The sequence below is a fragment of the Ammodytes marinus genome (assembly GCF_949987685.1).
Source record: "Ammodytes marinus genome assembly, chromosome: 12".
Lineage (NCBI taxonomy): Eukaryota > Metazoa > Chordata > Actinopteri > Uranoscopiformes > Ammodytidae > Ammodytes > Ammodytes marinus.
Window position 1 is genome coordinate 27,747,147 of NC_137216.1, and position 26,004 is coordinate 27,773,150.

General features: G+C 40.8%; 2 protein-coding genes across 3 annotated transcripts in view; one reads left to right on the forward strand and one right to left on the reverse strand.

Annotated features, from left to right (window-relative positions):
• fer1l6 (fer-1 like family member 6) overlaps positions 1-5,476 on the forward strand; it is a 34,266-nt gene extending 28,790 nt beyond the window's left edge. For both annotated transcript variants that reach the window (XM_080038669.1, XM_080038670.1), the window contains 7 exons: positions 95-183; positions 322-420; positions 1,279-1,399; positions 1,894-2,014; positions 2,641-2,795; positions 3,307-3,407; positions 4,221-5,476. In XM_080038669.1, coding sequence (XP_079894795.1) covers positions 95-183; positions 322-420; positions 1,279-1,399; positions 1,894-2,014; positions 2,641-2,795; positions 3,307-3,407; positions 4,221-4,401 — 867 coding nt within the window. In that variant the 3' untranslated portion in view covers positions 4,402-5,476. The remainder of the gene's footprint in view (positions 1-94; positions 184-321; positions 421-1,278; positions 1,400-1,893; positions 2,015-2,640; positions 2,796-3,306; positions 3,408-4,220) is intronic.
• A 661-nt stretch (positions 5,477-6,137) lies between these two features.
• Positions 6,138-20,966, reverse strand: LOC307258852 (uncharacterized protein). The gene is made up of 11 exons (XM_080038518.1): positions 20,781-20,966; positions 19,017-19,317; positions 18,255-18,366; positions 17,123-17,248; positions 16,605-16,840; positions 16,127-16,243; positions 15,797-15,878; positions 15,239-15,468; positions 14,610-14,696; positions 7,046-7,127; positions 6,138-6,449 (listed from the first exon to the last, which is right to left on the reverse strand). Exons 2-11 carry the CDS (start codon positions 19,260-19,262, stop codon positions 6,220-6,222), a joined length of 1,548 nt encoding a protein of 515 aa, XP_079894644.1. The 5' UTR covers positions 19,263-19,317; positions 20,781-20,966; the 3' UTR covers positions 6,138-6,219.
• Between the last annotated feature and the right edge of the window lie 5,038 nt (positions 20,967-26,004).

A 26,004-nucleotide genomic window follows, 5' to 3' on the forward strand; every position in this document is an offset into this window, starting at 1 on the left:
GTGTGTGTGTTTGTGTGTTTGTGTGTGTGTGTGTGTGTGTGTGTGTGTGTGTGTGTGTGTGTGTGTGTGTGTGTGTGTGTGTGTGTATGTGTAGGGTCAGGTCCAGATGTGGGTAGACATGTTTCCAATGGACATGCCTCATCCGGGACCCCCAGTCGACATTTCCCCTCGAAAACCAAAAGGGTTAGAGCTCTCTTATATTTAAAGTCATAATTAAAAAAAATTTAAACGTTTTTTAAAGGCAAACTAACACCTTTGTGTGTGTGTGTGTGTGTGTGTGTGTGTGTGTGTGTGTGTGTGTGTGTGTGTGTGTGTGTTCAGGTACGAGCTGCGTATCATCATCTGGAACACAGAAGATGTGATTTTGGAAGACAGCAACTTCCTGACCGGTCAACAGTCCAGTGACATCTACGTCAAGGGGTGAGGACAAGTTCTGTCTCCAAATGAGAATATCTGTACATTTTAGTTTACTTGAAAAAATGTATGTCTCTCCTCCTTTTATATCCTAACGAAGAGTATAAGGATCAATGGAGGGAGAAGGAAGTTTTTCTTCTTCATATGCAGTTGAGAATTACGTTGAAATACAATTTTGTGCAGAAAGTCGACAGTTCAAAACTGCGTTAAAGTTGAATTCGACAATATCTTTCGAACTTTACCCCAGTGTGGAACTGTTCAAGTTAATTTTTTAAATGTTGACTTTTTTCTCCAAGTACCAATGAAAAAAAACCTTCCCCCATATTTTTTCCTCTCTTTCTTGACCATTATTTATAGTACACAGTTCCCAAGCATAGATATAGAATTATATGTTTTATTAACTTTTTCTCAGACGTGAGGATTTTTTTTAATGATGGATTGGATTTATATAGCGCTTTTCAAGGCACTCAAAGACGCTTTACAGGGTTCCAGGTTCCATTCATTCACACACAGTCATACTGGTGGTGGTAAACTATGATAGTAGCCACAGCTGCCCTGGGGCCGACTGACGGAAGCGTGGCTGCCATTCAGCGCCTACGGCCCCTCCGACCACCACCACAAACATACAGCAGTCATACACATTTTACTTTATAATAATAATAATAATTGATAGGATTTATATAGCACTTTATTCCCTAAGGACTCAAAGCGCTTACATGGTTCCAGGTTCAATTCGTTCACACACAGTCATACCGGCTTTTATGCCGTTTAAAGCAGCTATAGTGGTTAATATCCAGACTATTTAGACTATCTATCTAGAAACACCTTGATATTAACACTGCTGTGGTTAACCTCTCTCCGTAGTTGGCTGAAAGGTTTAGAGGACGAGAAAGAGGAGACAGACGTCCACCACAACTCTCTGACCGGAGAAGGAAACTTCAACTGGCGCTTTCTGTTCCCCTTCCACTACATGCCTGCAGAGAAGGTACCGACAGTCACACACCAGACCAGAAACCAGATATTCAAACCCGTAATATTCTTACATAGAGTGAAGGGTTATAACTTTTTTTACCCAAAAAAGAAATTAAATAAAACTATTTACTAGAAAAATCAAACACTGCTCCAATATGCCTGATACTGAATTCCTAGCAACTCCAGTAGCAACTTGTCCCTCTCTCTCTCCCCCTTCTCTCTCTCTCTCTCTCTCTCTCTCTCTCTCTCTCTCTCTCTCTCTCTCTATCCCTCTCTCTCACTCTCTCTCTCTCACTCCCCCCTCTCTTCCTCTCTCTCTTCCTCTCTCTCTCCCTCCCCCCCTCTCTCTCTCTCTCTCTCTCTCTCTCTCTCTCTCTCTCTCTATCCCTCTCTCTCACTCTCTCTCTCTCACTCCCCCCTCTCTTCCTCTCTCTCTTCCTCTCTCTCTCCCTCCCCCCCTCTCTCTCTCTCTCTCTCTCTCTCTCTCTCTCTCTCACTCTCCTCCAGGTTGTGGTGGTGAAGAAGAGAGAGAGCATCTTCTCTCTGGATAAAACAGAGCAGAAGCTTCCTCCCATGCTGGTTCTGCAGGTCTGGGACTTTGAGACACTCTCCTTTGATGATTTCCTTGGTGAGTGTGTGTGTGTGTGTGTGTGTGTGTGTGTGTGTGTGTGTGTGTGTGTGTGTGTGTGTGTGTGTGTGTGTGTGTGTGTGTGTGTGTGATGGCTCGGGTGGAGAAAGACCATATCTAAAAAATATAATTAAAAATAGCAACCGTATTCATTTAATTATCGTCCTTATTAGAAAGAAAAACACGAGAAAAACATATAAATTGGTTGAAATGATGATATGACAGTAATGAATAGATACAAATCTTTATTGTGGATAGAGTATAAGAAAGTAAATGACAGTCAGTAATTGTGTTTGTTTTGAATGTACACAGATTGTATTGTTAAGTAGTTTTTTTCCTTTGTTTCTAGTAACTTATACATAGTTATACATTACCTGCAACCTTTTTTTAATGCATAACTATGTAGTAGTTTCTAAAACAAAAAAAATTATTTGGTGATGATGGAGTTACAATAATTTTGTGTACCTTATTGTAAAGAGTTACCAGATATTCATTTGGGGAAGATTTAAGGTATGTGTGTGTGTGTGTGTGTGTGTGTGTGTGTGTGTGTGTGTGTGTGTGTGTGTGTGTGTGTGTGTGTGTGTGTGTGTGTGTGTGTGTGTGTGTGTGTGTGTGTGTGTGTGTAGGCACATTGGAGTTGGACCTCCACAGTTTCCCTCGGGGAGCGAAGACAGCGAAGGCGTGTAAACTGGACATGTTGACGGTCGGAGACAAAATCTCAATCTTCCAACAGAAGAGAGCGAGAGGCTGGTGGCCCTTCACCAAGGCTGACGAACTCACGGTACCAACACACACACACACACACACACACACTAGCCCTGCATTCCATATAGCATACTTCTTCTTTTTTATATCCTATATACTACATTTGACCATAACAATAATCCAGTAAGCATGCAGTAGGCTACAATTGGGACATAGTTTTACCTATTTATTTAATCATAACATTGCGCCTCGATCTTGCCTAATTCTTATATATCAGTCGCAAACCAGGTTGTTTTCATACGGAGGCTCCGTCGATGTGACGTCACTTCCGGTGCACACTGGATTATGGGTCAGAATTGCCTAAATAGATTTCAACACTAAAAATCTCGACCTGATGCAGTATAGGGCATCTTGGTATTTTTAACCATACTAAATCTGACCACAAGAATCGGCACATCCTAAAACGTTCCCATACTACATAGCAGAAGTATGGGGATCGGAATGCAGAGTAAGTAGGACGGATTGAAAAAAACAACTTGTGGAGACTTTGATTGACAGGTGTTTGTCTTGTGCTCTGAACCAATCAGGGGAAGTTGGAGGCGGAGTTCCATCTTGTGACGGCCGAGGAAGGAGAGAAAAACCCAGTCGGCAAAGCGCGCAAGGAGCCGGAGCCGCTGCCCAAACCAAAGTAAGAGCATAGAGTATTTAATGTGAACTAAGTCAAACAAATACATGTTTCTTACTTTTCAATAGAGACATGGCAGCCTCTGTCCTGTGTCCACTTTTAATGCTAAGCCAACCAGCTGCTGAGCACAAGAGTGATATAGATCCCTTTTTTTTTAAATATTATTTTTGGGCATTTTCAAGCTTTATTAGAGAGTACAGAGTTGTAATGGGGAGACAGAGAGAGAGAGAGAGAGAGAGGGGGGGGGGGGATGACCTGCAGTAAAGGTGCACAGGTCAGATTTGAACCCGCGACCACTGCAAAGAAGCCCTGAGCCAATATGGTACGCGCTCTATCCACTACGCCACCGGAGCGCCCCGATATAGATCTTTTAAGCGTATTTTCGAATAGAAAGGAAATATTTAAGACACCAAAATCTCCTCATTTCTCCTGAAGCAGTTAAAAATATAAATGCTGGTGCGCTCCGGTGGTGTAGTGGATAAAACGCGTACCATATTGTCTCCGGCCTTCATTGCAGTGGTCACAGGTTCAAATCCGACCCGTGAACCTTTACTGCAAGTTATCCCCCCCCCCCCCCCCTCTCTCTCTCTCTCTCTGTCTCCCTATTTCAACTCTGTACTGTCAAATACAGCTTTAAAAAACTATATATATAAAAAAAAGTTATATATAAATGCTGACGAATTTACTACAGAATAAGAACAGCTATTTCATGTTTCCCCCACTCCCCAGTCTCATACTATCCTATTCTGAAGCTTTTACCAATTTAAATGCTCAATGTACTGCTGGATAAAACTAATTTATTTCCCTCTGCCCCAGCCGTCCAGACACGTCCTTCTCCTGGTTCATGAATCCCTTCAAGTGTTTCTTCCATCTGATCTGGAAAAACTACAAGAAATGGATCATCATCGGCCTGCTGGTTCTCCTCACTGCTCTGTTCCTAGCGCTGCTGTTCTACACTCTGCCAGCAGCCATCTCGCAGAAGATCGTCGGTGGATAACACACACACACACACACACATAGACACGCACACACACACAGACACACAAACACATACACACACACACACACACACACACATGCATATCTGTTAAGGAAAAGTCAAGCATTGCTCAAATACCAGTTCAACAGAGAGGTTATTTTAGGTGCATTTATTTTAGTTGAACAAGGGGATCAAACTTCTCATTTAAATGTTGTTCAGTCTCAAGCATATTCTGTGACTTGGCCAAACAGCAAAAACTAAAAAAAAATGTGTTCTTCTTCGAAACACCATCTGTGAAAGAGACTTTTTGGTCAATATTTATACTCAGATTATTTTCATTTTCATTTTGTCCAGTTAGAACGTTGCGTCTCGAACACATTGCAACTCCACAACAAAGTACATACCTTATGATCACGACATGTCCAAACACAAACCCATTCTTTCTAATCATAAATAACTGAAATGCGTTAACATGCATACAGAAAGTGTAAGGACATAGAACACAATGGAAAAGATATACAGGAGAGTAATCGTGTGAAGGTTTCTACATATACACACTTATAGACTTAGAGTGAATTCAAGTCATTTATTTTACTACTGTTTTCCGGAGATATAACTTAATATATGATTAAAAAATGTTTGTTGAAATGCTTTTATTTGAATATTTGAATGCATTACATGTCTGTGTTTTTGCTCCGCTATTACTAACATTTTGAAATCAGGGTGAGATATTTCCGATGAATATATAATAGATAATTTCCATATCAAGTACTGTATACGGTGTGTGTGCATATATGTGGGTAGGATAAGGTGCTTGTAAATTGGACATAAGAAAGTCCCAACCATGTATTGAAAAATGGATCGTCTGTCTATGCTCAGTAAAATAATTGAGGACCACGCATTCCGGGTCAGCTGTTATTATTTTGAGAATGAATTTGGAATTGGAAATTTTCCATACAGTTAATACATTTGTAAGAACACTGGTATAACAGCTTACCATTTTTAACTTTTTTTTTATTAGGCTACACCACTCATAAAGACACTTGTCTGTTTTGTTGAGCGCTTAGTTTATCGTTGACGTTCAATCTTTGGAACCTCCCCTTACCTTCTGAACAAAATAAATGCTTATAATATAATTATTTCATGAAAAACACAGCAACAAAGAAAAAGTGCAATGAAAAACTCACTGGAATTTCATAACAAATAAATGACGAAGGCAGCATGACTTGCATTCTCATCTTGTATTGAGGCCTGCATGTCAGTAATATAAAACAACACAAATAAATACAGTTTTTAAATAAATTATTTGGTATAAGGCTGGTACACAAAAATTAACCCAAATGGCTTTTTACATATATTAAAATAAATGTATAAAAAAAACACAGTTATGTAATAGTAAGTAAGTACATTTTATCAATAAAGCATTTTTCAAAACCTGGTACAAAATGTGGTGTGTGCCTCAACACACAGTAACCCCAGTAACAGTGAATACTGTTGCAACCGTAGAATGGAGGTTGTCACGGTAGTGGCGAAGTGGGTAGGGCGGTCGTCCACTGGATTGCAGGGTCGGAGGTTCGATCCCCCCCCCCCCCCGCCACATGTCGAAGTGTCCCTGGGCAAAGAGACACTGAACCCCACATGGCTCCGAATGGTTCAGAGAGCGCCTTGCATGGCAGCTACTGACATATGAGTGTGTGTGTGTGTGTGTGTGTGTGTGAATGTGGTAAAAAATGTTAAGAAAATTGTACAGAAAATCGGGTAAAAAGCGCTATATAAGTCAAGTCCATTTACCATCGAAACGTAAAGCAAAACATCTTTAAAGTAAAATGTGTTGGTTCACTGCAGGATGTCTGTGTCTGTCAGAGAGATACTGGGCTGTGATAGGCTGAACTGAGGGTAGGAGGAGGAGGATGATGATGATGTAACGTTGTGCATCAGAGAAGAAGAGCAGGTAGAGTTTGGGTTTATAAAGGGGAGAGAAGCAGAGAGGCTGTTTGCTGTCGACATGTTGTTCAAGAAACTGTAGGTGGAGACGGAGCTCAATGCTGGATCAGAAGAGGAGGCGGCTGGAACACAAGATGAACATTTATTGGTTAAATCTCAGAACAACTACAATTTAAACAATATGTGATTTGATGTCAATCAATGTCAAATAATAAGACAAATACATTTTTTTTGTTTAAAAAATAAATTAATAATAAAATCAACTTTGCCTAGCACGTAAGGCATGATTAATATGCTAAATAATTAATTTTTATTTTGTAACATGTATCCGAATGTGTTGACAGTTTTCACAGTACATTTTGTATTTCCACCTCCTTTTCCTCAACATACAAAATGTAGTTAGATAGATAGATAGATAGATAGATAGATAGATAGATAGATAGATAGATAGATAGATAGATAGATAGATAGATAGATAGATAGATAGATAGATAGATAGATAGACACTTTATTGATCCCTTGGGAGTGTTCCTTCAGGGAAATTCAATTGTAAGTCATTAATGGGTTAAAGAGAATTAAATATATATATATATATATATATATTAAAAAAATATATATAAAAAGATTTGATATGCAGTATGAAGTTTTTGAGACACAGCCATACGAATCACTATACATTGTAAAAAGCAGAAGGAAATGCAATCCCATGTGTTCTTACCACAGTTCCCTCTGAGCTGCTGCTGTTGAAGGCTGTTGGCAGAAAAGCCAGTTTGAGAAAGAGCTGCGGTGCCATCTTGTGCCTAGGAGTGAACGAGACAAACGTTACAAGCTTTTAGTGGAGCGGCTAAGTGCTTAATTTAGTCAGAATCTTTCAGTTGATGATACAAGCGGGAAAATTGGCATCAGCAGTCTCCATGGGTCACTTGACAATAAAAATTGTCCGAGACATTTGAAATTGTGAATTTGAAAATTTCTCATACAAATGTATTGTGTTTTTTCATGATTTTTTATTTTTATTTAATTTTATTGTTGTGAACAATTTTCTTGTCAAGTGACCATATATAGCATATAAAAGTGGCCCATGGAGATTGCTCATGCAATTTTTCACGCTTGTATCTCAGATTGAAAGATTGTAGCACTTATCTGCTCCACTATTTGTCCTATCTGTAAAGGAAGGTTCATTCCATGTCACTGTCACTTGAGCCTCAGTTACTCCTTGTTAGTGAGTGATAGTGAGTGATAGTGAGATCTGTGAGGCTGGGAGCTTCCTTGTTAATAATTTAAAATGAAAACCACAAAGAGGATTACTGTGTGCAAGAAGGTGGAGTACTGTAATGAAAGCTTAAGTGTGATCTGCTGCTGTTTGTTTAAGGTATCGCTTTACTAGCTAGAGTGTAGTCACATATAGCTCTCTTATTTTTAGAGAATGGGAAAGATCCAACCTGATATGGTTGTAATAAATTCATCATATATCTGACAGACTGACTATGCTTATATATGCTTTTGAACTCATGTATGGAAAGAGTTCAAATCAGTAAAAAATAAATGGCTGTGGAATATAAATTTAAATTTGATGCATTTTTGTATATTTTTTTAAAACTTTTTTTAATACAACGTGCTGTGTGGTTACAGCCTAATGTAACCTCACACATAATACCAACAACAGCAACAAAAATAATAATTATCAAAACTAGAAATCCCGCGGAGATTTGGAAAGTACGGGCCGCCCCCGCGCGAATCGGGGAAGGAAAAAAATCACGGCCGACCCCCGCGGTCCCAGAGGCTTTACCGTAGGGCGACGCGAGCCGCGCGCGTCCGACAAACGACGAGTCGATCGGAGTCGGGGGGAAAGGGGCGTGGCCCGGCAAACATCGCATCGTTGAATGACGGTTTTCGCATTCGTGGCGCCCCCTGTGGGTTAACCTCGACGAGCTTAGAGGGACACGCTACCGCATGTCTTCCGCACGTATCCCGCGAGTTTCACGACGATAGGACCTACGGGCAACGAGTTATGGCCAATTTGTAATTAAGCCCCGCCCCTGTGTGAACGTTTTAGTCAATGGCGGCCATGTTTTTGAAGCTGTCCTACCGATATTTTTCGGAGACGTGCGTCACAGTCCCCCGGGGCTTCGTGGGACATTTGGTGTTGATGGAGTAACACTTGAAAAAGTTGTGGATAAAACCCTTTTTTTCAGTTTATGCCAATTAGCCGAAAGTATTTCCAGGTTGACTCTTATGGTCCGAGAGGCTTTTTTGTAGAGCACCCTAAAATACACCAGTGTGAGAAATTTCAAGTCAATCGGACTTACGGTGTGCGGGGCGCGGCCTCTCAAACTTTCTTCAGTCGGGGATTAATAACAGCGCCCCCTACCGGAAATTAAAAAAAAATTCCTTTGAGCGAAATTGTAGAGTACCATGAGCTGTACATGTGCAATCAATTTCAAGTCAATCAGAGTCGGGTGACTTTTGTGGCGCCCCCTATGGGTTAATCGCGATAAGCTTCAAGGGACATGCTACCACATGACTTCTGCACATACCCAGCAAGTTTCATGATGATAGGACCTATGGTGAAGGAGTTATGGCCAATTTGTGGATAGGCCCCGCCCCTGTGGCGCCCCCTACGGGTTAATCGCGATAAGCTTCGAGGGACATGCTACCACATGACTTCTGCACACACCCAGCAAGTTTGATGATGATAGGACCTATGGTTAAGGAGTTATGGCCAATTTGTGGATAGGCCCCGGCCCTGTGGCGCCCCCTATGGGTTAATCGCGATAAGCTTCGAGGGACATGCTACCACATGACTTCTGCACACACCCAGCAAGTTTGATGATGATAGAACCTATTGTTAAGGAGTTATAGCCAATTTGTGGATAGGCCCCGCCCCTGTGGCGCCCCCTATGGTTAAATCGCGATAAGCTTAGAAGGACATACTACCACATGACTTCTGCACATACCCAATAAGTTTGATGATGATAGGACCTATGGTTAAGGAGTTATGGCCAACGTGTTATTAAGCCCCGCCCATTTGTGGCGCCCCCTTTGGGTTAATCTCGATAAGCTTCGATGGTCATGCTACCACATGACTTCTGCACATACCCAGCAAGTTTCATGATGATAGGACCTATGGTGAAGGAGTTAGGGCCAACGTGTTATTAAGCCCCGCCCATTGGTGGCGCCCCCTATGGGTTGATCTCGATAAGCTTCAATGGACATGCAACCACATGACTTCTGCACATACCCAGCAAGTTTGATGATGATAGGACCTACGGTTAAGGAGTTATGGCCAACGTGTTATTAAGCCCCGCCCATTTGTGGCGCCCCCTTTGGGTTAATCTCGATATGCTTCGATGGACATGCTACCACATGACTTCTGCACATACCCAGCAAGTTTCATGATGATAGGACCTATGGTTAAGGAGTTATGGCCAACGTGTTATTATGCCCCGCCCCTGCGTAAACGTTTTGGTCAATGGCGGCCATGTTTTTCAAGTTGTCCTACTAATCTTTTACGGGTATGTTTATTGTAGTCCCCCGGGGCTTCACGAGAAATTTGGTGTTGATACAGTCAAATTTCCGAAAGTTGTGGATAACACGCTGTTTTTCAGTTTATGCTAATTAGCCGAAAATATTCCCAGAACACTTTTTATGGTCCAAGAGGCTTTTTTGTAGAGCACCCTAACATACACCTGTGTGATAAATTTCAAGTCAATCGGAGTTACGGCGTGCGGGGCGTGGCCTTTCAAAGTTCTTTCAGTCGGGACCTCATTACAGCGCCCCCTAGCGGAATTCGGAAAAACTGTATAATAGCACACCCCGGGGGGTGGGGACGCACGTTGTGCGAAATTTTTGCATGTCTGCGTGAAACGGTGTGGGAGGAGAAGCAGCTAGAAAATTTGGGGGAGAATAAGAAGAAGAAGCAGAACTAGAAATCCCGCGGAGATTTGGAAAGTACGGGCCGCCCCCGCGCGAATCGGGGAAGGGAAAAAATCACGGCCGACCCCCGCGGTCCCAGAGGCTTTACCGTAGAGCGACGCGAGCCGCGCGCGTCCGACAAACGACGAGTCGATCGGAGTCGGGGGGAAAGGGGCGTGGCCCGGCAAACATCGCGTCGGCGAATGACGGTTTTCGCATTCGTGGCGCCCCCTGTGGGTTAACCTCGACGAGCTTAGAGGGCCACGCTACCGCGTGTCTTCCGCACGTATCCCGCGAGTTTCGCGACGATAGGACCTACGGGCAACGAGTTATGGGCAATTTGTAATGAAGCCCCGCCCCTGCGTAAACGTTTTAGTCAATGGCGGCCATGTTTTCCAAGCTATCCTACTGATATTTTTCGGAGACGTGCTTCACAGTCCCCCGGGGCTTCGTGAGACATTTGGTGTCGATAGAGTAAAACGTGAAAAAGTTGTGGTTAAAACCCTGTTTTTCAGTTTATGCTAATTGGCCGAAAATATCTCCAGGTTGACTTTTATGGTCCAAGAGGCTTTTTTGTAGAGCGCCCTATCATACAGCCGTGTGAAAAATTTCAAGTCAATCGGACTTACGGCGTGCGGGGCGCGGCCTCTCAAACTTTCTTCAGTCTGGGTTTAATTATAGCGCCCCCTAGCGGAAAATACAAAAAAATTCTGAGAGGCTATATTGTAGAGCACCATGAGCTGTACATGTGTAATCAATTTCAAGTCAATCGGAGTCGGGTGACCTTTGTGGCGCCCCCTATGGGTTAATCGCGATAAGCTTCGAGGGACATGCTACCACATGACTTCTGCACACACCCAGCAAGTTTGATGATGATAGGACCTACGGTTAAGGAGTTATGGCCAATTTGTGGATAGGCCCCGCCCCTGTGGCGCCCCCTATGGGTAAATCGCGATAAGCTTTGAAGGACATGCTACCACATGACTTCTGCACATACCCAGCAAGTTTCATGATGATAGGACCTATGGTTAAGGAGTTATGGCCAACGTGTTATTAAGCCCCGCCCATTTGTGGCGCCCCTATGGGTTGATCTCGATAAGCTTCGATGGACATGCAACCACATGACTTCTGCACATACCCAGTAAGTTTGATGATGATAGGACCTACGGTTAAGGAGTTATGGCCAACGTGTTATTAAGCCCCGCCCATTTGTGGCGCCCCCTTTGGGTTAATCTCGATATGCTTTGATGGACATGCTACCACATGACTTCTGCACATACCCAGCAAGTTTCATGATGATAGGACCTATGGTTAAGGAGTTATGGCCAACGTGTTATTATGCCCCGCCCCTGCGTAAACGTTTTGGTCAATGGCGGCCATGTTTTTCAGGTTGTACTACTAATCTTTTACGGGTATGTTTATTGTAGTCCCCCGGGGCTTCACGAGAAATTTGGTGTCGATACAGTCAAATTGCAGAAAGTTGTGGATAACACGCTGTTTTTCACTTTATGCTAATTAGCGGGAAATATTCCCTGAAGACTTTTTATGGTCCCAGAGGCTTTTTTGTAGAGCACCCTAACATACACCTGTGTGAGAAGTTTCAAGTCAATCGGAGTTACGGCGTGCGGGGCGTGGCCTCTCAAAGTTCTTTCAGTCAAGACTTCATAACAGCGCCCCCTAGCGGAAATCGGAAAAACTGTATAATAGCACACCCCGTGGGGTGGGGACGCACGTTGTGTGGAATTTTTGCGTTTCTACGTGCAACGGTGTGGGAGGAGAAGCAGCTAGAAAATGTGAGGAAGAATAAAAAGAAGTAAAAAGAAGTAAGAAGTAAGAAGTAAGAATAAGTATGGTGGAGAGTAATAATTACGGGTCCCCTGTAAACAGTGGACCCGTACTTAACTAGAAATCCCGCGGAGATTTGGAAAGTACGGGCCGCCCCCGCGCGACTCGGGGAAGGAAAAAAATCGCGGCCGACCCCCGCGGTCCCAGAGGCTTTACCGTGGAGCGACGCGAGCCGCGCGCGTCCGACAAACGACGAGTCGATCGGAGTCGGGGGGAAAGGGGCGTGGCCCGGCAAACATCGCGTCGTTGAATGACGGTTTTCGCATTTGTGGCGCCCCCCGTGGGTTAACCTCGACGAGCTTAGAGGGACACGCCACCGCATGTCTTCCGCACGTATCCTGCGAGTTTCACGACGATAGGACCTACGGGCAACGAGTTACGGCCAATTTGTAATTAAGCCCCGCCCCTGCGTAAACGTTTTAGTCAACGGCGGCCATGTTTTCCAAGCTATCCTACTGATATTTTTTGGAGACGTGCGTCACAGTCCCCCGGGGCTTCGTGAGACATTTGGTGTCGATAGAGTAAAACTGGAAAAAGTTGTGGATATAACCCTGTTTTTCAGTTTATGCTAATTAGCCGAAAATATCTCCAGGTTGACTTTTATGGTCCAAGAGGCTTTTTTGTAGAGCACCCTATCATACAGCCGTGTGAGAAATTTCAAGTCAATCGGACTTACGGTGTGCGGGGCGTGGCCTCTCAAACTTTCTTCAGTCTGGGTTTAATTATAGCGCCCCCTAGCGGAAAATACAGAAAAATTCTGAGAGGCTATATTGTAGAGCACCATGAGCTGTACATGTGTAATCAATTTCAAGTCAATCGGAGTCGGGTGACTTTTGTGGCGCCCCCTATGGGTTAATCGCGATAAGCCTCGAGGGACATGCTACCACATGACTTCTGCACATACCCAGCAAGTTTGATGATGATAGGACCTATGGTGAAGGAGTTATGGCCAATTTGTGGATAGGCCCCGCCCCTGTGGCGCCCCCTATGGGTTAATCACGAAAAGCATCTATGGACATGCTACCACATGACTTCCGCACATACCCAGCAAGTTTGATGATGATAGGACCTATGGTTAAGTAGTTATGGCCAATTTGTGGATAGGCTCCGCCCCTGTGGCGCCCCCTATGGGTAAATCGCGATAAGCTTTGAAGGACATGCTACCACATGACTTCTGCACATACCCAGCAAGTTTCATGATGATAGGACCTACGGTTAAGGAGTTATGGCCAACGTGTTATTAAGCCCCGCCCATTTGTGGCGCCCCCTATGGGTTGATCTCGATAAGCTTTGATGGACATGCAACCACATGACTTCTGCACATACCCAGCAAGTTTGATGATGATAGGACCTACGGTTAAGGAGTTATGGCCAACGTGTTATTAAGCCCCGCCCATTTGTGGCGCCCCCTTTGGGTTAATCTCGATATGCTTTGATGGACATGCTACCACATGACGTCTGCACATACCCAGCAAGTTTCATGATGATAGGACCTACGGTTAAGGAGTTATGGCCAACGTGTTATTATGCCCCGCCCCTGCGTAAACGTTTTGGTCAATGGCGGCCATGTTTTTCAAGTTGTACTACTAATCTTTTACGGGTATGTTTATTGTAGTCCCCCGGGGCTTCACAAGAAATTTGGTGTTGATACAGTGAAATTGCAGACAGTTGTGGATAACACGCTGTTTTTCAGTTTATGCTAATTAGCGGGAAATATTCCCAGAAGACTTTTTATGGTCCCAGAGGCTTTTTTGTAGAGCACCCTAGCATACACCTGTGTGAGAAATTTCAAGTCAATCGGAGTTACGGCGTGCGGGGCGTGGCCTCTCAAAGTTCTTTCAGTCGGGACTTCATTACAGCGCCCCCTAGCGGAAATTCAAAAAACTGTATAATAGCACACCCCGTGGGGTGGGGACGCACGTTGTGCGAAATTTTTGCATGTCTGCGGGTGTGGGAGGAGAAGCAGCTAGAAAATGTGAGGAAGAATAAAAAGTAAGAAGAAGAAGAAGAAGAATAAGTATGGTGGAGAGTAATAATTACGGGCCCTCAATGCTTGAGTGCCCGTACTTAATAATAATAATATTGATCGTGTAAAAAAGAGATTTGCTATCGGAATCAGTATCAGCAGATATCCAAATCCAGGTATCGAAATGAAGAAGAAAAAAAAACAGCCTTTGCCGGTAAGTTATTCTGGAATAAATAACTTACTGCCTTTATGCATTTTCTCTCACACACACACTCACACACACACACACACACACACACACACACACACACACACACACACACACACACACACACACACACACACACACACACACACACACACACACACACACACACACACACACACACACACAAACACACACAGACAGACAGACAGACAGACAGACAGACAGACAGACAGACAGACAGACAGACAGACACAGACAGACACACACACACACACACTCTGCACTTCCTTGTTTCAGATCTATTTCTCTACATTCTGTTCTAGATTCTATAATAAAGTCCTGACTGACCTGGCCCTGGTTGAGACGGGCCTGGAGCTTCCTCTTGGCCCGCCATCGTGCCACCCTCAGCCTGGTCTTCTCTCTGCGATCTCGCACCTTCAACAACAACAACAACATCATATTATATTTAACAATACATTTAAACAAACTGCAAAAGAAAATGTCCCTTTAAACTATAGAACATGTGAATATGTGCATGTGCAATAGGTCCATCTAAAAGTTAAAAAAAGTTAAAAAAAAATTGTAAATGTAAACTTTCTTATTTTGTATGTTCATTTCACATCAAGTGAAAATGTGATGACTTTTTTTTTATGATTACGGCGTATAGCTCATGAAAATATATAAAAATCCAGTATGAAAAAAAATATATATATTATTATTTTTTTGATATTTTCAAATGCTTGGTCCCTTAAGTTTGGATCTGTAAAAATCTTTCCAACTTTACCTCAGACTAGAACGGTTGACTTTATTCTCCACATTTCATTTTCTCTAGAGATGCATATTGAAAAAAAAACTCAAATCTAATTAGAAATGAAATAAAATACCCTCACCTATGCACATGCCGGACAAGCAAAAGTTGAAATAAAATATAATGAAAACATGATGTCTGATATTTCTAAACACTGAGGTTAACTTGCCATATCTGCGAGCAGCGGCTGAGGCAGTGTTTTCTCCAGCTCTCTGCGGCGGTTGAGGTTTCTCTTTCTCAGATCGTTGCGTCTCAGTTTGTATTCTTCATACAGACTGAGCTCTTTGGTCCAGGGGGGGACCGTCTGTCGAGGGGGGAGGACCAGGGTCTGTCGAGGGGGGAGGACGGGGGCTAAGGAGGCCACTGACCGCTGGAAGGAACCAGGCTGGGGCAACACATCTGAGAGAAACATTAACAGCATTAGAAGGTTAAAGGAATACTTCACCCATACGGAACCAGTGTTCTATCATTATAAAATTGCTATTGTAATATAATGAATGAGGTTTGTCTTCCCTCAGTCTTCCCTTGGCCCAGCTGTCCTGTTAATCCTAACAAACATTTTACCATGTGTGACGTCACACATGGGAAAATGGACCATGTGTGAGACCATAAAACACTCTTTCTGCCTTTTCTCAGGCTAGGATGAACCGATTTCTAAAATGTTTGCACATTTATACTACACAGGATCTCAGAGACACCTTCATATCTCCACCTCAGATCTACTCACAGGTGCTTGGTCCAGCTGAGTTGTGGTCTGTTGTGGGATTTCTTTTGCTTGTTTGAATTCCTGACCACTCTGACCTTTGAGCCTACAGGAAAAGACAACAACAACCAAAATATGTTTTTTAGGTCGTAAAAAAAACAAAACACAAACATTTCGAAAAACCGCAAAATTGTAAAAAATAAATTTAAAAAAAAGTTGGAAAAAATTGTAAAAACACAGAGTTGCAAAAAGTCGCAAAACAGCAAAAAAAAAATCTATTATTCAACAGATTATTATTATTAAATGTCTAAATACTGTAGTTACACGACAGCAATTTTACTACGGCCTAGTTACCTGTGACGGTGGAATGAGACTGTTCTGAGCCTGACATTCCAGAAGCAGCGACGACATCACTTCCTGTTCGTCCTCTGGCTCTTCTTTGATACAGATCACTTCCTCTTCCTGCTTCACCTGCATCACCATGGAGACAAGCAGGACTTTAAGAATGGGAGGAGAGATGAACGTACGACACCTCCACTAGTTTATGACTTACAATACAAAGGAAAGTAATAGTAATAGCAAATTTAAAGCTGGGGTGCCAAAGTCGTGCCAAAGTAAATGGACAGTCCCAACAGCCAATAAGAACAGAGAATCGGAGCCTCACTCCCTGATTGGTCAAAGTGTCGGCTCATGTTAACTTTGACCAATCAGAAATCACATACCCCAGCTTTAATACGTAAGAGTTTTAGTTTTAGCCTCAAAACTCAGAAATCTACTGCAGACAGTTGCCTTGAAATTCAGAGTTTTAATTTTTACATTGAGTCGCATGTACCTGTGGAGGAGAGGAGAGCAGAGTGGAGCTGTCTGCCTGAGTTGAACCATGCGGGGAGGCCGAGCCGGTCGTCTGCTGCCCCAGATTCAGACTCATTTCCTGGGTATGAAGAGGGGCCACGGGGGGGTCCAGGCCTTCTTCTGTGTGGGGCTGGAGAGTGATGGTCCACTCACAGTCATTCTCAGGATCCTCTTCTTTACTGAGGGCTGTATCTCGCTCCGTGGGACAGAAGAAAACTGCAAAAACACAAATATATGATCATAAAACTGAAGATTTTATTATTATATTTTGCTCTGTCTATGTATATGCAGCTGACCAACTATGGACTTCCAAAGCCAATTCCAGAATCAATATTTGAGAACATAAACATACGCGCACACACACGCGCACACACACACACACACACACACACACACACACACACACACACACACACACACACACACACACACACACACACACACACACACACACACACACACACACACACACACACACACACACACACACCTCTGTACCTGTACTGCTGTCTGCAGACTCTGTAGGTGTGTTGATGGAGAGTGAGACAGGCAGAAGCATGTCAGACGGGTGGGAACCGGCCAATCCCATCGGTCGCCTGCTCGTGCTGTGAGGAGAGGTGCATTCTGGGAACACAAACACAGAAAGGAGAGAAAAATTATTGCTCCTCATGTTTTTTTGTCACTGCTGCTGCCATTCCCTATTGTGTTACCTCAAATATTATCCTCTGCCTTATGTGTTGTCTTGTTCACACTGTTATGTCTCTTCTCACCAAAATAAAATAAAATAAAATAAAATAAAATAAAATAAAATAAAATAAAATAAAATAAAATAAAATAAAATAAAATAAAATAAAATAAAATAAAATAAAATAAAATAAAATAAAATAAAATAAAAAAAAGAAAAGAAAAATAAATAAAAGAAAATTAAATTAAACAAAACAAAACAAAACAAAACAAAACAAAACGAAATAAAATAAAATAAAATAAAATAAAATAAAATAAAATAAAATAAAATAAAATAAAATAAAATAAAATAAAATAAAATAAAATAAAAGAAAAGAAAAGAAAAGAAAAGAAAAGAAAAGAAAAGAAAAGAAAAGAAAAGAAAAGAAAAGAAAAGAAAAGAAAAGAAAAGAAAAGAAAAGAAAAGAAAAGAAAATAAGAGAGAAAAGAGAAAGACTCATTGTAGCAGGTCAAGCAGCAGTCGGTAATTTCTTTGGAGTATATGAAGTTTGTGTACATATGTGGAATATGAACTGTACTGGATAGCCGGACCTTACAACATTGCAATAAGTAAGGCATGATAAACTTATAAACTAACTAACTTAACTAAAGTATAATGTTAATGAGCAGTCAACAATTCTGGAGAACGCTTATTGTCAAAATAACTTCATCTCCTCACACTTTTCTTTACTGTGTTTATATAAAGCCTAGGCTCTGTAAACTGGTATGTAAACAAAGGGTATGTTCACCAGCTTTTTTTGCAGTGTGCACAGTGCACACACAGTAGCAGATTGTGAGGAGATATTCACTCATTTTGACAAAAAAGTGTGAAATCACTGACTTACACCTATCGGAAATGGACTAATTTTCTTCACGATTCACACAGATTTGACACTTTACACGTTACCTTTTTGACTGTCTCCTGTCTGGATGAATGGGGACGTGTGTAAGCTGACCAGAGCAGAGGCAGATGTTCTCTGCTGCAGCTCCTCCTCCACTCCCTGTCTGTAGTACTTCAGCTAATAGGCAATACACAGGTTAGCAAAAAGAAAAGGTAAAAAGTTAGCCTGTCTATGTCATCCAAAACTGAAGCAATCATGTACTGTGCCCGAACCAAAGTTCCTAACAGGGACAATAACTTTTATTTTTTTTGTTTGTGTTTGTGTTTTGATTATTACAGACAAGAGATACACAGTCTAGTCTTTATAAATCTAAATGTATGTGCTAAGTGTCATATCATAAATCTGCCAAACTCTACCTGTAACTGTTTTAATTAGGCTATATTGTACTTTCACCCATTTAATTTTAATTGCTGCCACTCTTCACCACTGTGTAAATGTTTCAATTGTTTTTTTTTTCTCTTCACCTGTTGTTGTGTATTTGATGTATTTGCATTGAATATTTTGTATGTATTGTTGTTTTTCCTTTGTATTTGTTTTGAACCCCATGTCATTGTAAATGAGGGTCACCCCTCAATTGGTCTCTCGAGGATAAATAAAAGTTAAATGAAATGAAATGAAATAAACTTAGCACATACAACCTTTAATGACAAGGCTAAAACAACAACAACATCATACAAAGTAAAATAAAGATACATAAGAAATGCATAAAGTATAGTAATAGTGAAAAATTAAGTAACAATAAAGGGACAATACAGCTAACCCTTTACCTTGAGCTCTGTGTAGCGCAGTTTGGCCCGTATATTATCGCTCTCTTTCTCCTTTAGGGCCTTCTCCCTTTGCAGCGCGGCCATGTCTCGTTTCATCAGGGCCACCGTAGTTTTCAGCTCCTCGAACTTCACACCGACTATCGTTAGCATCTCGGCTAACACCGTCTCTACGGCGCCGTTCACCGCTCGCTCCACCACCGCGCCCATCTGACCTCGGATCAGCGACACCGCGATACTCACGTCCATTTGGGGAAAGAGCGCAGATCCCAGAACAGCTGAGAAAGGTTCTGAGAAGATTTACCTGTATAAAGTTAAAGTCAAAGTCAAAGTATAAATCAGCTTTATTTGTCAATTTCAAAATATGTACCACCAGACATAGGCCTACATTGGAATCAAAATTGCGTTTATCTCTGACCCACGGTGCAAAAAGTACAAAAGGGTACAATTAGGTAATAATTGCAATAAATACATTCTTAATAGTGCAAAAGGTAAGATAAAACAAAACGGATAGCTGGAGAAGGTTCGGAGAAGTTTTACCTGTATACACAAAGATATTGGTTTAAAGGTACAGTTCAAGCATTCAGCTCTTTGTTTGGTTTAACCCTTTAATGTTCGGTTAACCATTTGGTAGAGGTGTAATTTGAAATAACTTTTAAAAAAATCTAAAAAAATCTTAAAAAAAAAAAAAATAGAAAAATTACAGAAAAAGTATAGATTGTTATTAATATTGTCATGATGAAATACAAAATGCCAAAACGAAAATACATATAAATTCCATTGCTTTTTTTCTTTGTGAGGACGTTCAAGGTTTAAAAGAGTTACAGTTTAAGCAATCAGCTCATTGTCCACAACTGTGTCACTACATCCAAGTGTCAAAAATATAAGCAGCATAAAACTATTATAACAGATGACATTATTACTAATGGAGCATTATCATCCTCTCTGGGCATATATATATATTTTGCCTTTAATTCCCTGGACTGCGTTCACATCAAATATAACGTCACACTTAATGATAGTATGCTAGTTTATACATATAAATTCCATATCTGTTGCTACAGCTTCTTAGTAATCATACTTGGATAATCATTTAAGTACATGGAGCCCTTAGGTATCTTAATGTTAGGACATCAAACCTTAATAGGACAAAATAACTAAATGTCACACAAATACACAGAAATATACACATTCATATTGTTGTCATTGTATGGTAAACTATACAGCAACAACTATGAATTAGTTCTTATTTCACTATTTGGATATTTGCCTTGTAAATTGTATATTCTGTATTGTTGCTGCTTTTTTTCTATTGTATTTGTATATTGCATGTTGCATATTTTTATGTTTCATTCTTGGCATTCAGTCTTTGGAAAACAAAAGAGGACTTGCATTGTAATGACTGAGAACATGATTCTTATTGTGCATATGACAATAAACACTTTGAATCTTGAATCTTTGGAAAGGCAATAACAAGTAGCAAATCAATGTGGATGTAGTCAGTGTCAGTGAGTGACTGAATTAAGTTGATCTGACTGTATTGACTCATCTTTGCTGTATGACATGTCAGAGTTGTGAGCTACAATGAGTTTAAAAAGTGCGACACAAAATAAGCTCAACAATAGTGCTTAATAAATGCAGAGCTGTATGATAAATACATTAGTTAAAAGCTAACGTTATTGTAGCACCTTTCTGTCTGCTTTTAGTTTATTCACTGGTCAGTTTAAAGTCAAACATTAGGATGATAGAGAAAAAGAGTTCACTCACCTGTTATGTTTGTTTACGATAAACAGCTAGCTTGTTGCTAACTCAGATAACGAGAAGCTACTAATAACAACATTAACGTGTATAGCTAAGCATTATAAACACCATATAGGGCTTACGAAAGAGTGTTAAAGGGCATATCCACAACATTGAGTCCCATTATTGAAGGCATAGCCGCATAAAGATGTTTTATCTAATCTGTTTTCTGCAGAGATGGGTAGTTTTATCATCACAACAGAAACGCTACGCAGCGAAAGCGTTTCCGGGGTAATACGAGAAAAGATCGTCTATTGAAGCTATGAGAAAGATGATCACTCCTCCGATTTTTTTTTTGTCTTGTGAATTATAAACTGTGGAAAGGTTTTATAGTTGAATACGTTTTTTGCAAATTTAACTTATTATCTAAATACAACATGTTACAAATATTGATTTTTTTTCTTATACATCTCATCTTATTTATTGACAAATCATACATTCATTTATGTAAATTTACCAAAAAAATATATCTAAATTATCTGTATTTGTAAAGAAAATGTATACAATTTATAATATGTCAACAAGTTCTACCTCACAAAAGAAAAAAACAATACAACTTTGAATGTTTTGCAATACAAATACTTTGTCCTTTATTATACTGTATCATACAGCCAAAGTGAACACAAGGCAAGTCAAGGCAAGTTTATTTACTGTATATAGCACAATTCAGGCCACTCAAAGTGCTTCACAGTGTCACAAAAATACATCAAGATTAAAATAGGCCTACATTTTTGGGTCCATCGCTCCATCCAACAGACAGGTAGTGTAGTAGTGTGTGCACATATCAAACGTTAATTTAAAATGTTATTAAATAATGTTCCACTATTTCATCAAACGAAAAATTATTCTCAAGCGGTTCAAGAGGTTAGAAATCGGTTGTCGTGGTTTCAGCTTTGGATGGATTGATTCCCAGTAGTTGTAACAGAGTGAAGTAAGAATAGATCCACGGTCTAGAGATCAACTGAGTTTTCTCCAGACCATCGGCCTCCAGAGTGAGACCTCTTTTAAAAGCCAACTGCTGCTGCAACAGCGCCACCTGTCTGCACGTGGAAAGAATGAGAGACACACACAGAGGGGAAGATGTATAATGAAAAATAGTAAATTGGTAATGTATTTAAAGTGACTAGCAGGAGCTTTTTGTTGATTTTAACGAACCTTTTTATTTATTTTTTTTTATGAGAGAAATATGATTATTTTAACTGATCTCGTTTGCTGTTACAGGTATTTATGATCATCAGAGGGAAAATTAGATGTTTCAGAAATATTTCAAAGTTCCTTGTAGCCACTTTAACATTCACCCTCGTGCAAAAACTACTGCAAAACTCATCTGAAACATCTGAGTGTGAATAAATGGTAAATGTTTATTGGTCTTGACTTATATAGCGCTTTTCAGACAATTTTCTCAGCCCCAAAGCGCTTTACATGAATGAAATTACACATTATTTTCTACCTGGCGAGCAGCTCCGCATTAAGCCTCTCCTGCTCTGCTTCCAACATGGCGGCCTCCTCCTCTCTCCTCTCTCTCTCCTTCTCTCTCTCCCTCCTTTCCTCCTCCTCCTGTTCCTTCCTAGGATAAAATCATCCATAATTAGTGCCACAGAGGGGACATTTTCAGTGTTATGGCCTCAACACGGGATAGTGCAAATAATAGGTTTAAAAAAAAAAGGGTCAGTAAAAATGCTAAATATTATAATAGCCCTATGTAAACAGTAAACAAGCTGACACTAATAAAAAGAGATAGCAAATATTTAACAAACCTCAGGAGATATTCCATTCTTTCTCTCTCATCCATCTCCTGCAGCCTCCTGTCCTCCTCCTCCTGCCTCCTTTCCTCTTCCAGGCGTAGACGCTCCTCTTCAGCTGCACCGGACAACAGGTAGTTTTATTTATTTTTTATTTTATTTCATGTTATTATCTGATTTCTATTATTATTTGAAATGGTTTAATGGTAACACTTCACAAAAAGGGTAAATTAAATAACAGTTAGTCAATGCTTCGTTAACTAATGCTTAGTTAAGTATAAACTAAGCTTAACATTTAGTAAATGCTTAGTTTATGTTTAATAAGCATTTACTAAGCATTTATTAACAGTTTGGTTATGCTTAGTAAATGCTTGTTGAGCCTTAATTAAGCATTAGCTAACAGTAAATGAATGAACCCTTAATGTTAATACACTATTACAATGTACGAATACTACTATTACATGTATTAATCTGAATTAAGTGTTAGCGGTTGAATTGGTTTTATTCTATCATTACTAGGGTATGCAGTATGTACAGACGTCAGTTGAACTATTGACTAGAATTGAACAATGTTGTATGAAAACTCAATATAATACTAATTACGAAAAATGATTTAAAAACTGCACAAGGTTTCCATAGTCCATAGCTTCACCTGCCCTCCTGAGCTCGTCCTCCTCTCTCTTCCTCTGCATTCTCTCCATCTCTCTCTTCCTCTCCTCCAGTCGTCTCTTCTCTCTCTCTCTCCGCTCCTGCTCCCGTCTCGTTCTCTCCATCTCCTCTTCCTCACTCTTCCTCCTCTTCTCCTCCTCGGCAAGTCTCTTCAATCTGGAGATGTGGGTTCAATATTGCTGAGGTGTCAGTGTAGTTTCGAGTCCATTTAAAACTTTAAAGAAATGATTGTGTGTTTTTTTCTGTCCTTCTTTTGTATGTAATGTTGGTATATTAAAAATGGTGCATAAATAAAAATTTCAAAATAATTGATAATAAGTGTGTGTGCTGCAGTTCCCCCTTCTGGATGTTCAGAAAATGAAAATTGAGCGGAAGTATGTAGGCGGGCAGTGCCAGGCTAACTCAAGTAAGTACAACTAAAACATTTCCCAAATGCACTTTTAGTGAAATATGTTGAGAAATGCGTCTCCATGACTATGAGTTTCAATTCATTTTTATGAGGTTCATGTGGATTTTGTTTTAGCTGAATTGAGTCTGTCTTTATAATTTATTTTTTGTTAACATGTGATCAGTTGAAGCTGTGTTTAAATTTTCATCAAAAATTATAATTTCAGGGGGCGCCCTTAGCTCAGTTGGTAGGGCGTCCCCCCCATGGGCCTCGGCCAGCAGCGGACCCGGGTTCGATTCCAGCCCGCGGTCGTTCTCTGCATGTCACTCCCCTCTCTGCCCCATTTCAACTCTGTCTCTACACTATCAATAAAAAGCATAAAAATGCCAAAAAAAATCTTTAAAAAAAAAATATAGGCTATATATAATTTCGGGGTGTAACTAAATCCCTATCAAACACATTATGGATATCATTAATTGGTTATGATTTTATTTTTAATTTAGATGTTAGAAAAGTAGGACCCTTAAAGAGTTAATCTTTATATTAGTAAAGAGAAAGAGTGCTACCTGATCTGCTCAGCTCTCCTCCTCCTCTCCTCTTCCAGTTCGTTCTTCATCCTGTTTTCCGTCTGTTCTCTCTCTTGTTGTTTCTTCTCCTCTTCCTCCCTCTCTCTTCTCTTCCTCTCCACCTCCTGCCTCCGTCTCTCCGCTCGCTCGGCCAAACGCAGAGCTGCTGCTGCATCGGCGTCTTTCTGACTGTCTGCAGGCATGGACAGCTAAAACACACACACACACACACACACACACACACACACACACACACACACACGCACACACACACAGAAATAATATCCAGTCAAAATATGCAAGACTTTTACATGTGCTTTGTGTGTATATTTGTAACTTTTCTGATGCCTCTTTCAGCATCAGAAAAGATACAAATATACACTAAAAGCACATGTAAAAGTCTTGTATAGTGTGTGTGTGTGTGTGTGTGTGTGTGTGTTCGCGTGCGTGCGTGTGTGTGTGTGTTTGTGCGTGTGTGTGTGTGTGTGTGTGTGTGTGTGTGTGTGTGTGTGTGTGTGTGTGTGTATGTGTGTGTGTGTGTGTGTGTGTGTGTGTGTGTGTGTGTGTGTGTGTGTGTGTGTGTGTGTGTGTCTCTCTCTCTTCTACAGACCTCTGGCTTGACTGGGTTGAGCCTCAGCTGTTCCTCCGTCACCATGATGGTTGAACATGACGACAGGCGGCTACGTGATGATGTCATGTCCATGGTAACGACAGCAGAGGACCTCCTCTGATTGGACAGGCCGGATCTCAGCGAGCTCACCGATTGGTCGCTGCTGTGATGGTCAGGACTGGTGGAAACAACTTGCTCTGCGTCTTCCTCTAGATTTGTATTGGTTATGCCCATTTGTTCTTGTGTAGCAGAGATGCTTTCGCTTGATTTGAGGTGAGACTCCTCTTCAGTTTCAGGGTTGATCTCCTCCTCCTCGTGATGTACTATCAGAAAATAAAATAAAAGTTAATAAAGGAATACTTCACCCATATGGAACCGGCGTTCTATCATTATAAAATCACTGTTATAATATAATGAATGAGGTTTTTCTTCCCTCAGTCTTCCCTTGGCCCAGCAGTACTGTTAATCCTAACCCTACATTTTACCATGTGTGATGTCACACATGGGAAAATGTAGGGTGAGACAGTGAGACCATAAAACACTCTGTCTGCCTTTTCTCAGGCTAGGATGAACCGATTTCTAAAATGTTTGCACATTTATACTACATAGGATCTCAGAGTTCAATGCACCTTCATATTCCCACCGGTGAAGTAGGTCTTAAAGATGGGACTGAATTGCACTGGACTGTGTAGTGTATGATGTACATTTTATGTTTTATTTCTCCATAATTCAATATCGTTTGCACCTATCAAAATAAATTAATTTTTTGCCATACCAACAGCTACATCTTTGTGGTCCAGTTTTCCTCTTTCCCCGTTCATGGTTATGTCTCTTCTCTCTCCTTCCATGTCCGACATTTTCTTTTCCTGCAAAACAAAGACAAAAATAATTGTAGGCTCCTCCCTAAATTATGTTTTACATAATGGGTTATCAGCTTCTTAATAACTGATATAAAATTTTAAAAATACATTATCAATATTCATTAGTTATCAATAGTTTAAATTCATCAGCAATTACGTATTGATCTAATACTCACCACAGCATGGTCATTATTTTGTGCTGCTTCCCTATTGGTCGTCTCCTTTCTCTTCTGTCTCCTGATTGGTTGAGAATCACTTCCTGTATTTGGTCTCTTCCTCATCCTTGTTGTCTTCTTCAGTGCATCTGATTCTGCACTTTTCACTGTTTTCCGTTCTTTTTTCCTGTAGAAATAGAG

Coding starts and splice junctions, on each gene's coding strand:
- LOC307258852 (XM_080038518.1), bottom strand. CDS start 19,262: ATGGACGTGAGTATCGCGGTGTCGCTGATCCGAGGTCAGATGGGCGCG. Junction 15,469..15,796: donor CTCAGCTGGACCAAGCACCT/GTGAGTAGATCT, acceptor TGTTTCTCTCAG/ATGTGTTGCCCCAGCCTGGT. Junction 7,128..14,609: donor CCCGTCTCAACCAGGGCCAG/GTCAGTCAGGAC, acceptor GTTCACTCCTAG/GCACAAGATGGCACCGCAGC.